This window comes from Ornithodoros turicata, chromosome 3 (assembly GCF_037126465.1).
Source record: "Ornithodoros turicata isolate Travis chromosome 3, ASM3712646v1, whole genome shotgun sequence".
NCBI lineage: Eukaryota > Metazoa > Arthropoda > Arachnida > Ixodida > Argasidae > Ornithodoros > Ornithodoros turicata.
This window is the reverse complement of record NC_088203.1, coordinates 6,626,302-6,639,306: the sequence shown is the minus strand read 5'-3', so window position 1 is coordinate 6,639,306 and position 13,005 is coordinate 6,626,302. Positions and strand designations below refer to the sequence as shown.

The following is a 13,005-nucleotide window of genomic DNA, read 5'->3' as shown; positions in this document are numbered from 1 at the left end:
CGAACGTCACCACCGCAGCCCTAATTCACACACTTCATACACTGGGTAAGTGTACATTTTGTGCTAGGTACGTGCTTAATTTGATAATAAGAGCTCTTAGCGCATGTTTGTTGTGATTATGGCAAGCGTTTTGCGGTCCTGCATATGAACGCCACTAACGCTTGCTACTTTTCTGCTCTTACTTGCATTTTGCGAGCTGCGGATATATGCATCGAGATATATAATTCGCAGCTTCCTACTTGTTGTGTTCTTACGATATTCTAAGACTCAATCGCGGAGTGAACGCCTTCCCGCATTTATGCTGCTCTCTCAGCGTACCTTGTGCTTTGTACGGATTTGAATGGTTCCGTAAATGTTACTCTCATTGCCCAAATTTTTGTTCCCAGGATCCCACATGCAGGTTCACATACCGTCACCAGCGCAATGCAGTACCTCACAAACTCGTCCCAGAGCGCCTCCAACGCTGATAACGCGGTAAGGTAGTGTCTCCTGCGTTACTGTACACTCATATTCCTCAAGGTTGTGTGCGTTTTATGTAATACTGTATTGCCATTTGCGCTCGCCTGTGCAACACGAATGTGGAATAAATTTTTTTCTGCTGCAATTCTCCATTTCATTGGGTCTGTTCAGCTTGGCAAACATAGGTCAGTTGTTTTGACTCGCTGGCTTCCTCGCACTTTTATGCATTGCTTCTCACTTAGAAGTTCTTTTTTCCACATACATGGTAAAGCGACCATGGTTTCTCCTCACATCAGAATCGCACTTGTGCACAATGTGTCACCTCTTGACAGACTTCTGTTTTTGTAATATACATATGTTCAAGATCTCCTTTTCTGCTGGTTCATTTTGGTACCTTGGTGTGTTGTGTAAAGGTCTGTCCATATCCCACGCACAGGGTGTTTGTTTTTATTCGAATCACACCAGCGCTCATTTGACATTTGGGTTATGTTAATTTTCGCAAATTAACCCATCCGTAGTTACAAACATTTCCGACATTTCCTGACGCATGTGTTTGTAACTACGGATCGATTAATTAGCAAAAATTCACATAACCCACCTGCCAAATGAGCGCTACTCTGTTGCGAATAAAAATAAACATCCTGTATAAAAACCGCACGTTGGCGTAACCTTTACGGGCAGGTGCTGGATTGAAGGCCGTAACCTCTAATTAGTGGGTTTCCTTGTAACTTTTATAAAAGGGGTCGCTCAGAGGGTACGTGGTAGCTTCTGAAATAGAGGGTAAAATATTGCGATTTTTTACCCTTTACTAAAGGGTACCGAGTTAAGAGTGTAGTAACCGACTTTGAATTTTTGTGACACTTACGCAGTCACTTTATTTGCAACAAAAAGGCGTACGCCCACGGCTTTCCATGAACCATGGGTGATAACAACATCGTTCTGTGCTTTCTTAGAGCAGCTGTGAAATACAAGTGTGGTGATGTACATGTAAATGCTACGTCACTAAAGAGGCACCAAGTCGTGAAAGTTACGGTCATGTCACAGTACTCAAAGGAACAAGATTCATCCGCGTTACGTCTTTAGCAATTAAAGCGTGAGGACGATTCGGAGGTTCCTCTTTTGTTCATCCGAGTTGGTTGAAAACCGTCGATGGTGCGTCACTTATAGGGACCTACCCAACCTAACCAATTCTCGCAGGAAAAATTGCGAGAACTCCCCCTTCCCGCATTACTTCGCCCAATCAGCGCCAACTGAGGGGAGCTCAGACTTAGCTGCGACGACGCAGATAAAGACGTAGATCGGAGATACACCTGACATGAGACGCGGGCATAGGCTGTAGCAGCCGCAGCCAGGCAGTGTTGTCAACTCTAGGCAAATTTCCCTAGTCTATAGAATTTTCTGTTCACTCGCGGCAGGGTCCCGCAATACTCTTTTTGGTCAGTAAACTCGGCTTGAATACAGCAGTCAAGGCCACTTAGGGACGATTGCTCCCGCATGGGTGATCGCGTCGTTCGGGGGGAGACACCCTCGTGGAGCAGACAACGTTTCCATAGCGCCGCGTGTTTTCAAGGAGGATTTGATCAGCTACTTTTTAAAGTTCCTTTAGGGTTCAGAGCATAATTCGTAATCCTCGGGAATAATGAATTATCGAATAGGTTCATGCGTTGAGTCGACACATTTCAGTTTAGTGAACGTAAATTTGCAGATTTTCCGCGTACACTGCAACTTTCGTTGTTGTCTTTCTCTGACACGGACACTTCCCCACGCGTGCTTTGCTTGTTGTCCTCGTGTTATGCTGTTTGCTGTAACTTGACCAGACAAAAATTTCAGCGCAGACAGATTAGACTTCAGAAGAAGTATCATCATATCATGTATTTTGTAGGAAGCAAGATGCTTTCTCTGCAACCGTACGTTGCACCTCAAGCTTCAGTGCATGGCAGAATAATCTTCTTACAATAATAACGAGAAACAATTGCCGACACAGAGAGCGTATGACTGCTCGCTTTCGACGACAGCTGGATAAATATAGGTGTTGTAAATAAATAAACACCACAATCCAGCTGTCGTCGAAAGCGAGCAGTCATACGCTCTCTGTGTCGGCAATTGTTTCTCGTTATTATTGTAAGAAGATTATTCTGCCATACACTGAAGCTTGAGGTGTAAGGTAACGGTTGCAGAGAAAGCATCTTGCTTCCTATCGGATCTTAGCCCTGAGAAAGGCCGCCATGGGCAATGAACTGCATGGAGAGTTTACAACACAACACAGAACGCAGCACGCAGATTGCACTGCCTCACTGGCAAGCGAAGTCATATCGATCCCTCATTGCGTATAGCAGAAGGATAGACGCTCAGGGCGTGTTGCCATACCGAACCACGTTCTTACTGGAGCAGCATTTCTCCAGGCGTGACCATGGATGTGGCATCGACTTCAGCGCAGGCTAGCGATGACCCAGTCTGCTCCTTTGGCCCGAAGGGGGTGGAACACCTAGGCACGTACACCTTCTCTAAGCAAGTTCAGCGATCTTAGTGAACATGACCAGTATTTGATATCCACACGTGCAAAGCGGGCGCCCTCTTCAATCATTGCTGTGTGCGGAGGTCATTACGCGCTGTACATCCGAAAGTACCGCCAGAGGTGTCATCAACGAGCTGTGTCAACCCGTTCGGTAAACACAAGAACAACCATGCGTGGGACAAACATAATACCTTCAACATTGGTTAAGCACACAGTGTCGCTTCAACTGGTCTGTGGAGACAAGCTGTGTCCAAATTGTTACATAGAATGTAACAAGCATGAAGAGGACACCACATCAGGTGAAACTGAACCGGCGTTGAGCCCTGGAGCACCATCGGGGAGCCTGCAGCAAGACTCACTCGGTTCACTGAACGAATCAATGGGACTCCTTCGTGAAACACGAAAAAGGGCCATAGCACAACGACAGAGATACGCAGAAGCGAAATTGCGTAAAATGGAGTCCAGGGCAAGAGAAGCTCTAGAGAGGTCTCTAAGCATCGGCATAGCAACGCCGTCGACATCAGAAGAGCCATGCCCCATCTTCGTCGCTGATTATAAGACCTTGCTGCGAGAGTTGGAGAAATTCTCAACAGCAGAGAGCGCATCACGAAGAGCGATGATATTAACGCTGGCACCAGCGTCGTGGTCCAGACAGCAAACCATGGAATACTTCGGAGCATCTGACCGCTTGGTGCGTAAAGCCAGGGACATTAAGAAAAAGACTGGCGTCCCAACCAACATCCGCAGGAGGAAAACAATCACTGGATAATGAAATCAAATAATCAGTGAGCGCGACGACGACGACGAAGACGATTTCATAACATAGTGCTTGCCAGGAAAGAAAGATGTCTTGAGGGGACATCAGAGGCCGGATTCACAAAAGCCTCTTACGATAAGATTTCTCGCAAGTCTGTCGTAAGGAAAAGTTACGACAAATAGCGGATTCACGAAGCGCGCGCGTCGTAAACTTCTTGCAAGTTACAACGAAATCCTAAGAGAGCCACCGAGCAGTCTTACGAGCAAAGATGGCGGCGTACCTAGCAGCCGTGGAGTCAAGGAGGACTTTTAACCGTGAACGCGTTTTGAAGACAAGGACAGTGCTGGAAAGCATACCGGACAGCCATCTCCTACGATACTACCGTCTCCCACGCGCTTCAGTACAAAGCCTGTGCGACATACTGGCTCCAGCCTTACGGCGTCCAACAGCACGGTCCCATGCGATACCAGTAGATGTGCAAGTGCTTGCGTCGCTTCGCTTCTACGCCAGCGGGAGTTTCCAGTCAGTCGTCGGGGATGTGCCGTCTGTCAGCCAGAGCAGCACATCCCGTATAGTTAATGGGGTGACGAAAGCGATAATCGAACTGGCCAACGAGCAAATAAGGTTCCCACGAACATCGCCTGCAAAACAACTTTAGGTAATTTTCGAAACTGCCTGCATGTTTATGTGAGTTCTTTTTTTTTTTTTTTTTTTTCTGGGAAGCAAATTGCACACATCAAAACCTTTCGCGCTATTCGGTATAACGTTGTAATGAGAAACGAGACTCCAACGTGATTCAAGCAAGTTAAGGAAATTACCAGTACAGAATTTTCACTTACTGAAGTGTGGCCTAATACTATATATATATATATATATATTTATAAGTCCCAAACGTCGCCACACCAGCATTGTACAGCTGTTTCGGCCTTATTGGGCCTTCATCAGCAATGCGTAGGTGGGCGACGTTTGAGCGAGTGGCGTCGGAAGGTCACGTGGAACGTGATGTCCTCCCGTCAGGGTGAGTGACTCACCTCTGAAAGCCCAGTGCGAAGCCAGTAAAATATTAAAGGAAGAAAAATAGCATACGCTCTTTGGCTGCACGTTGAACATATGTTTATAAGTCCCAAACGTCGCCACATCAGCATTGTACAGCTGTTTCGGCCTTATTGGGCCTTCATCAGCAATGCGTAGGTGGGCGACGTTTGAGCGAGTGGCGTCGGAAGGTCTCGTGGAACGTGATGTCCTCCCGTCAGGGTGAGTGACTCACCTCTGAAAGCCCAGTGCGAAGCCAGTAAAATATTAAATGAAGAAAAATAGCATACGCTCTTTGGCTGCACGTTGAACATATGTTTATAAGTCCCAAACGTCGCCACATCAGCATTGTACAGCTGTTTCGGCCTTATTGGGCCTTCATCAGCAATGCGTAGGTGGGCGACGTTTGAGGGAGTGGCGTCGGAAGGTCACGTGGAACGTGATGTCCTCCCGTCAGGGTGAGTGACTCACCTCTGAAAGCCCAGTGCGAAGCCAGTAAAATATTAAATGAAGAAAAATAGCATACGCTCTTTGGCTGCACGTTGAACATATGTTTATAAGTCCCAAACGTCGCCACACCAGCATTGTACAGCTGTTTCGGCCTTATTGGGCCTTCATCAGCAATGCGTAGGTGGGCGACGTTTGAGCGAGTGGCGTCGGAAGGTCACGTGGAACGTGATGTCCTCCCGTCAGGGTGAGTGACTCACCTCTGAAAGCCCAGTGCGAAGCCAGTAAAATATTAAATGAAGAAAAATAGCATACGCTCTTTGGCTGCACGTTGAACATATGTTTATAAGTCCCAAACGTCGCCACATCAGCATTGTACAGCTGTTTCGGCCTTATTGGGCCTTCATCAGCAATGCGTAGGTGGGCGACGTTTGAGCGAGTGGCGTCGGAAGGTCACGTGGAACGTGATGTCCTCCCGTCAGGGTGAGTGACTCACCTCTGAAAGCCCAGTGCGAAGCCAGTAAAATATTAAATGAAGAAAAATAGCATACGCTCTTTGGCTGCACGTTGAACATATGTTTATAAGTCCCAAACGTCGCCACATCAGCATTGTACAGCTGTTTCGGCCTTATTGGGCCTTCATCAGCAATGCGTAGGTGGGCGACGTTTGAGCGAGTGGCGTCGGAAGGTCACGTGGAACGTGATGTCCTCCCGTCAGGGTGAGTGACTCACCTCTGAAAGCCCAGTGCGAAGCCAGTAGAATATTAAATGAAGAAAAATAGCATACGCTCTTTGGCTGCACGTTGAACATATGTTTATAAGTCCCAAACGTCGCCACACCAGCATTGTACAGCTGTTTCGGCCTTATTGGGCCTTCATCAGCAATGCGTAGGTTTTTATTTTATATATATTTTTGTTTTTATTTTATATATATATATATATATATATATATTTGCGAGACCAGCGTTGTGGTATCTGGTGACAAATACATAAAGACTGGAAAGAGATAAGTACTTGAGCCAGCCTTCCCTTGAAATTAATGGTAAAGATAAGGAAACAATACTTTTTTTGCATCATACACGGCCATATGTGAGCTCTAGGGTCCGTAGTTTATGGGCCGTAGAAACTTTTCACGCATAGCAGATCAGAAAGGAAAAGAAAAACGAATTGGTAAAAAGAGAAAAAAAATCACCCCTCCCACTCCCTTCTTCCGATTAAGCAAAAACGTGTATGTAAATGGTTAAACGGGTATTAGGGAACTTCGTTTACTAAGTCGACTTGGCATTACATCTTTCCTCGCAAGTTGTACATTAAGAAATGTCGAAAGCTCTATATCCTTTGAAAATTTTACGGTTCTTAATGTTTGCTGATACACGTGTCATACTGTGATCAACTTGAAGGAGCTCAACAAATCGCTTATCGCAGTACATCTACAATACGGCTATTAGCGAATGTTTTGTGTTTATTCCTGTATACAAAGCATCGATGTTTAGTAGGCAAGGAAAAAACACTTTCATTCACTTTTTGTCAAGTTAAGGCTGCCCTTCCGTGAGGAATATAGTCATCACGAAATGCTGCACGCTCGAATCAGTCTCCTCGATCTGTGCAGATCATTCTCGTACGTACGAACCCAATGTAAAGATTGCAGTAAACTTCAATGATATTTAAAAAAGAACCTCTGGTTGGGCGCACGCAAAGCGCAAGTGCCAAAAAGAAAAAGTTCACACTTCCAAACACCCGCGGAAACACTACGCAAGCCATACGCGCAGGCACCAGCGGAGACGAAAGTCTCCCCCCGAACGACCGTTGCGCCGCCACGCGTTGTCCGGGCACCCTCGGCGAACTTTTCGCCGGAGGTTCCTGATCAGAAGGAGTATCGGGTGACCGTGCTCCCGGGAGAAAAATGACTTTTTCCCCAAAGGAGTCTAGGAAATTTCGCTGTAGCTTCACTTGTACAGTGAAACCAACACTATAAAATTTGTAATACATTGAAATATATTAAAAATCTTAAAAGGGCAATAAACAGCTATACAGGCGCACGTTTCTTAAATGCATTGTGATACGGTGCTCAGAGTGGAAGTTTTCAAAAAATTATTGTCGCAAAAAAATAATAATGGCTCCAAACCGACCGAATATTCACTGCCCTCTTTCGCGCTCATGCCCCGCCCTGCGATGTCCTGGCGACAATAGCGACACGCCATTTTGACGTCGCGAACCATCAACCATTCAGAATGTGGGACGCTCATACATTAATTTCGTTCTAATATCGAGAAGTGAGGTCAATTCTAAATATATTCCCACTTGTCAAACCCACGATAGCCAGTTCAAACCGTACCAAAAGCCCCCAATATTCCATTTCATGCGCGCACTATGTTTTCGGTGCTGTATTGCTCCGCGAGGTCACCGCGATGTTCTCGCAACCTGTTCCCTCGCGATCTGCAGGTTGACCCAGTGGGGGCCGTCATTGACTAGGAGAGCGAAATCTCCCCCACCTCCAGCGCCTGGATTGCGGCCTTGCTATACGTTGGAACCTTATGACGGGACCTGGTTCCAAGGTTGAAAGAGAGACTCACAAGGATTGTGCGACTTGAACGGCATTGTATCATGGTAAAGGTACTCGCTAGAAGCAAAATAATTTCGTATTTGGATGCCGTGATCAACGTTCTCTCATGGAGCATAATAATTGAAGAATGATCATCGAGTATTTTTTTTTTTGTCCCCTTAACATCCGTTGAATGGCCAAGGCTGCTTTATACCTTGGCTACAACAACGCGTGCTAGGAACAGACCAAAAAGCGGCACATCTAGTATTGGGTAAACGTTGACCAAGTACTGCCAAGTACTGCCTGTGCCGAACACAAGCGGAGAATGCTTTCACCAGTAAGTTCCTTGGATGTGCCATTGTTCCTTTCATTTTTTTTTGCATGTGTGTGTTAACTCATTCCAGTATTGGAAGAGAAGCTTTTTGCTGTCCACTCCTGTTGCACGTATATAAAACTTAGTAGCTGTGACGTACGATCTTTTCGCTTTGTGCGCCAACATTTGAGACGTACGTATTAGAGAAAAACCTTATCCTCTCCACACTGCAACAAAGCAGCCATTCACTCCGGCCGTAGAAGCCCGTACGGACCCTTTCTTCCCTCCGGGCTGTTGACCCACAATTCACACGAACCTTTAAACACGTCACACCTAACCCTTTAAATGCCATGCCAATGATGAGGACGGTGCCCAGAAGAAGAACAGTCGCTGTTCTCAAATATCGGCGGCCTCTGTTCTGAGGCAACTCCCTTCCTCCTTGTCAGTCACGGGTTCTGTCACTTTTGATATCGGACACGCTATTTCCGGGCATTTCAGTTGTGTAGAAAGCTATGATACTGGGTTATTCAGGTCAGGTATAACGTTTCTTTGATGGTCATCTTTCATACGGGGGATGGTTATTTCATAGAAACATCGGCGAGCGTACTAGTACAGGCACATTTATACTGCTTGCCGAGTGAGGTCTAGTGTCTCAGCCTGACCTTAAAAATGACTTCAGGGAGATCTGGGACTTTTCTCTTCTTTCTTTGGACTCTGATCACTGCCATGAAACAACGGTAACAAGGGGTTAAGTTAGCGGTGTTTGTGAGTTGAACTGCGAAAGCCAAGATCTAAGACAAGGAACAAGTCGAAAAGTCCCAGATCTCCCTGAAGTCATTTTGAATGTCCTGCTTATACACTAAAATGTCTTCACATGGCAAGCAGCATGAATGTGCATGTCCTGGTACGCTCACCCATATTTCTCTGAAATAACCGTCCCCCGTATGCAAGATGACTATGAAAGAAACGTTAGAAATGACTTGAATAACGCAGTACATGTATCATAGCTCTGTGCACAACAGAAATGCGCGGAAGTAGGGTATCCGGTATCGAAAGTGATAGCATCCGTGACTGGCAAAATTTTCTCTTATGCGTACATCTCAACTGTTGGCGCACAAAGCGAAAAGACCGTACATCACAGCTACTACGTTTTATATGCGTGCAAGAGGAGTGGACTGCTAGAGGGATTTGTTTCCAATACTGAAATGAGTTAACATGCACATGCAAAAAAATGAAAGGAACAATACCAGGAACTTACTGGTTAAAGCATTCTCCGCTTGTGTTCGGTGCATGCAGTACTTGATCACTGTTCATCTCGTGATTACTCGACTCATGTCAACGACTCGACTGAAGGATGCCGGATGCCACACGGCCAAAAATCAACCATATGGTACCATGAAACCTGAACGGACCCCTATCTTCATGTCTTTACTTATCTCTTACTTACCGCCACCGCGAGCTGGTTACTAGTTTCGTTAGAGCGCAAGATGGCCAACTTGATGAGCGCTCACTGCACAACCGTCGGGTCTCGAAGGAGGGAAACACGTGTTTGCAACCGTTATTTGCTACTTCAATAATGCGTCTGCCTAGTGTTTTCTTTCCGTCTAGTGTTTTGTGAGTCACCCGCTCAGTTGTACATTCCATACGCTGCGCCACACTGCGCATACACGTTTGCGAAGTTACCTTCAATTAAAAAAATTATTATTAGAGTTGCACAAAAAGTACCTCGGACATTTTTTTGCTACGTCTTGCTAGGAAGACGGTGCATCGAATGACACCTTCATCACGCTTTTATCACGACATGCTCACACCGACTTTTTCGGTCAAAAATGTGCATTTTGTCGAATTTTTACAACTTCCCGATTCTTTTCTGCGGCTTAGGGTGCACCGGTGGGGTTGGATTTTTTTACGTTGTAAATGCAACGCCAGTGCTATATGACAAAAAAGTTTTAAGAAGAAATTCAAAAACTTTATATTGCAAAAAAATGGTAAACTTGCACAAACTTTGCAAATTTCGTGCACGCCACAAGCGTCGAGCCCGTCGAGTGTGATGATGAAAATTGCTTACATATCGTAAAATGAACTCTCCCCTACCAGATAAGACGCTTTTTAACGTGCTCCGTGTCTTACGTGGGCCGTAATACCTGCTTAAACCGACATAAGTTTTCTCCAAGCACTGCATCTTTGAGGGGCTCTGCACCCTATATATTTCAATTTGGTTAGAAAAGACCAATGTTCTGTTGCTTTCGGGGTCCATAAGGAACCACCAAAAAAATTCATATAAAATTCTAGGGGGCATCGAGCGGCACCTATGGATCACTTGGCGTGGAATGGCTCTGCTATCAAAATGTCATCGTCCTACCCTGCTCCTGACTTCTAACTGCTTCTGTTTGTAACTCCTTTTCTGAATAGGGTAAGGGTAATAGGGTAATAAGACCATGCGTGAACTCAATGTTTTCACAATATTTACTAACTATGTTCATGTCGGAGAACTGCCAATATAGTTATATGAAATTTGGACGAAACGATGCACATAAGATGATACACAACGAAATTCATCATAAACGTAAACAACATGCATATAAAAAAGAAGATACGAATATACATGACATTCTCAGGTAAACGCCCCCGTCACAACTTCCGTCGCCACGAATACTTCCGGTCCTCCCGCGACTAAGGATGCTCTGAACCAGCCACCATGCAGAACATGCAGAATGATATCTTTCACTTTCCTGGTTTGTTGATGGGAGGCGTATGAATGTGAGGCGTGAGGCGTACTCCTCATTGCGGCAATTTGGATTGCCATAAAAAGGCGTATACGGCCCTCTGTCTCCTCAGAAGCGATAACTGCATCAATCGGCATAGTGGTTGGCGCAGAGCGTGTTTGCCGCGAAACCGGATGTCATTTTGGCAACAAACCGGAAGCGGTACAGAAAGGCATGTATATCTATACACTCGCCGAGGACGCGTGCGTTGTGCGACCTGAGTTGTTACAACACGTGGCAGATTCGAATGGCCGACTAACGAGCTCCTGTCCGTACACTCTAAAACCAGACCTGCAACGCATAGCTTACTTTACGCCAACCATTGCTAAGAATTATTGGGTTATCGCTTCTGATTCGAAGGAAGCGAGAGGAAGGCGTACTCCTTTTTGTGTCAATTTAGGTATATGTGATAATTGACACAAAAAGGCGTACGCGCCCTGCTCCCTTCGAACCAGAAACGATAATCCTATGATTCGTAGCAATTTTTTGCAAGGTTTGCGTAGAGTGTGTTATGCGGTGAAATTCTGTTTTTACGGTGGAGAAATAGAGCCCAGGCACGGAAAACTGGGGAATCTCAGTGCCCGCTTCAGCAACTGCACAAAATGATGCCGTTGGCGCTCCCACTGTGTGGAAAGTGCGAGGCGTGCGCCTTTTTCGGTTAATTGACATAACTGCATAGGTATACCAAAAACAAGGCGTGTGCCTCCTGTTTTTAACCAATCAGGGGGTAGAACAATGTCATTAGGGATGGTGGTTGGCTAAGAGCATGCTATCTAGTGAAGTTCCATTTTTACAGTGCTGGGGCTATTACCCCTGCTCTAAAAACAGACCTTCACGACACGGGACGCTCTTAGCCAATCTCCATCCCGAATGACATCGTGCTGCCCCCTGATTGGTTAAAAACGAAAGCCGCGTACTCCTTGTTGGAACAATTATGGAGTTCTAATAATGGCGTACGCCGCGCGCTTACCACAAATCGGAAGTCATCAATGAATTATTTTGTGCAATGGTTGGTCTTCACTGTGCTGTAGTGGTGAAGTTCTGTTTTAGGGTGTACCAGACTGAGTTCTCAGTTCTTCCTAATTGTTGTTTCGACGTAATTCTCGGTTTAGACTGTCTATGCGATAACTCCGCCATCATCGACTGTGGCCGCCACGAGACGCTTCATTTGCCACGAGACGCCACGACGTTTTCATGTGCTGAGCGACCTTCAACCAAGTTACGACAGAACCTCGTGCGTTCCGAGCTCTGCGCCTTCACCAATCCGTTTTTTTTTTAGCTTCCTTTCTGCGTGGCAGCTTTGGCCGTTTTGTGGTGACCATGCGGGTCACGGAACTAGCTATCGGTCACTATGGTGAAGAACGCGCTTACAAAACACGAGACACGGGGACGGGACATACCTAACAGCTCCCGCTGGAGAAGGCGTACGTCTCCCGTTTTCAACAAACCAGCGCCGAGAACGATGTCGTTGCTGATTATGGTTTGCTAGGAGCGTTCTATATATGCTGAAGATCATTTTTAAGAGTGTGTACACAATAGCGTATTCAGTGTGTATCTTAAGAGGAAGAGAGGGACAACACTTCCTTAAGAGGAAGTGTTGCTCAACTGCTTACTTACCCGAAATCTCGCTTTCCGCTGTAAGGAACGATGACGAAGGTTTTAGAGAATTAGCTATGCGAAACATCCACATGACACGAAAATGCGGGTATGAAACACGACATACCCATGATTAAGAGGCTTTTGGGCACAGAAACAACGCGTAATCCGTGCAGGTCACAGCCAGTCGATGTCTATGCAGCCAACACTATATGTCGTCGTCTTCTGCTTCAAAAGAGTTGTTGTCGTAGCTTTCTCTTCTCCTGTTTCGCCTTCCACTGCATTTTTCTCTTCCGTTGAAATGTAGATCGAATCGTTTCTGTGTTCAATTCAACAAGCAGTGAACCTGGAACGAAAGAAAGGCGCCTTGATTTCCACTACGTGCCCTGAGGGAAGGGTTTCTTGCATCAAAAGGCAGTGCGTTGCCGAGCTGTTCTTCGACCAATATGCCTTTTTCAACTGGTCCTTTCCGACGCTTTTAAATATTGAAACCTTCATCTTGTGATATGTTTATTTTGAGTCATGCATCTAAAGAGAAATCCTCTTCAGCTCGCGGATACAGCTCAGGCGATCATAGCT

General features: G+C 45.8%; 1 protein-coding gene across 1 annotated transcript in view; it reads right to left on the bottom strand.

The window, feature by feature from the left end:
• Positions 1–12,661, bottom strand: part of LOC135389843 (uncharacterized) — a 135,837-nt gene extending 123,176 nt beyond the window's left edge. Inside the window, exons 1-2 of the mRNA XM_064619874.1 lie at positions 12,554–12,661; positions 12,448–12,465 (exon numbers count right to left, since the gene is read on the bottom strand). Coding sequence (XP_064475944.1) covers positions 12,448–12,465; positions 12,554–12,557 — 22 coding nt within the window. The 5' untranslated portion in view covers positions 12,558–12,661. The remainder of the gene's footprint in view (positions 1–12,447; positions 12,466–12,553) is intronic.
• Positions 12,662–13,005: the final 344 nt, after the last annotated feature.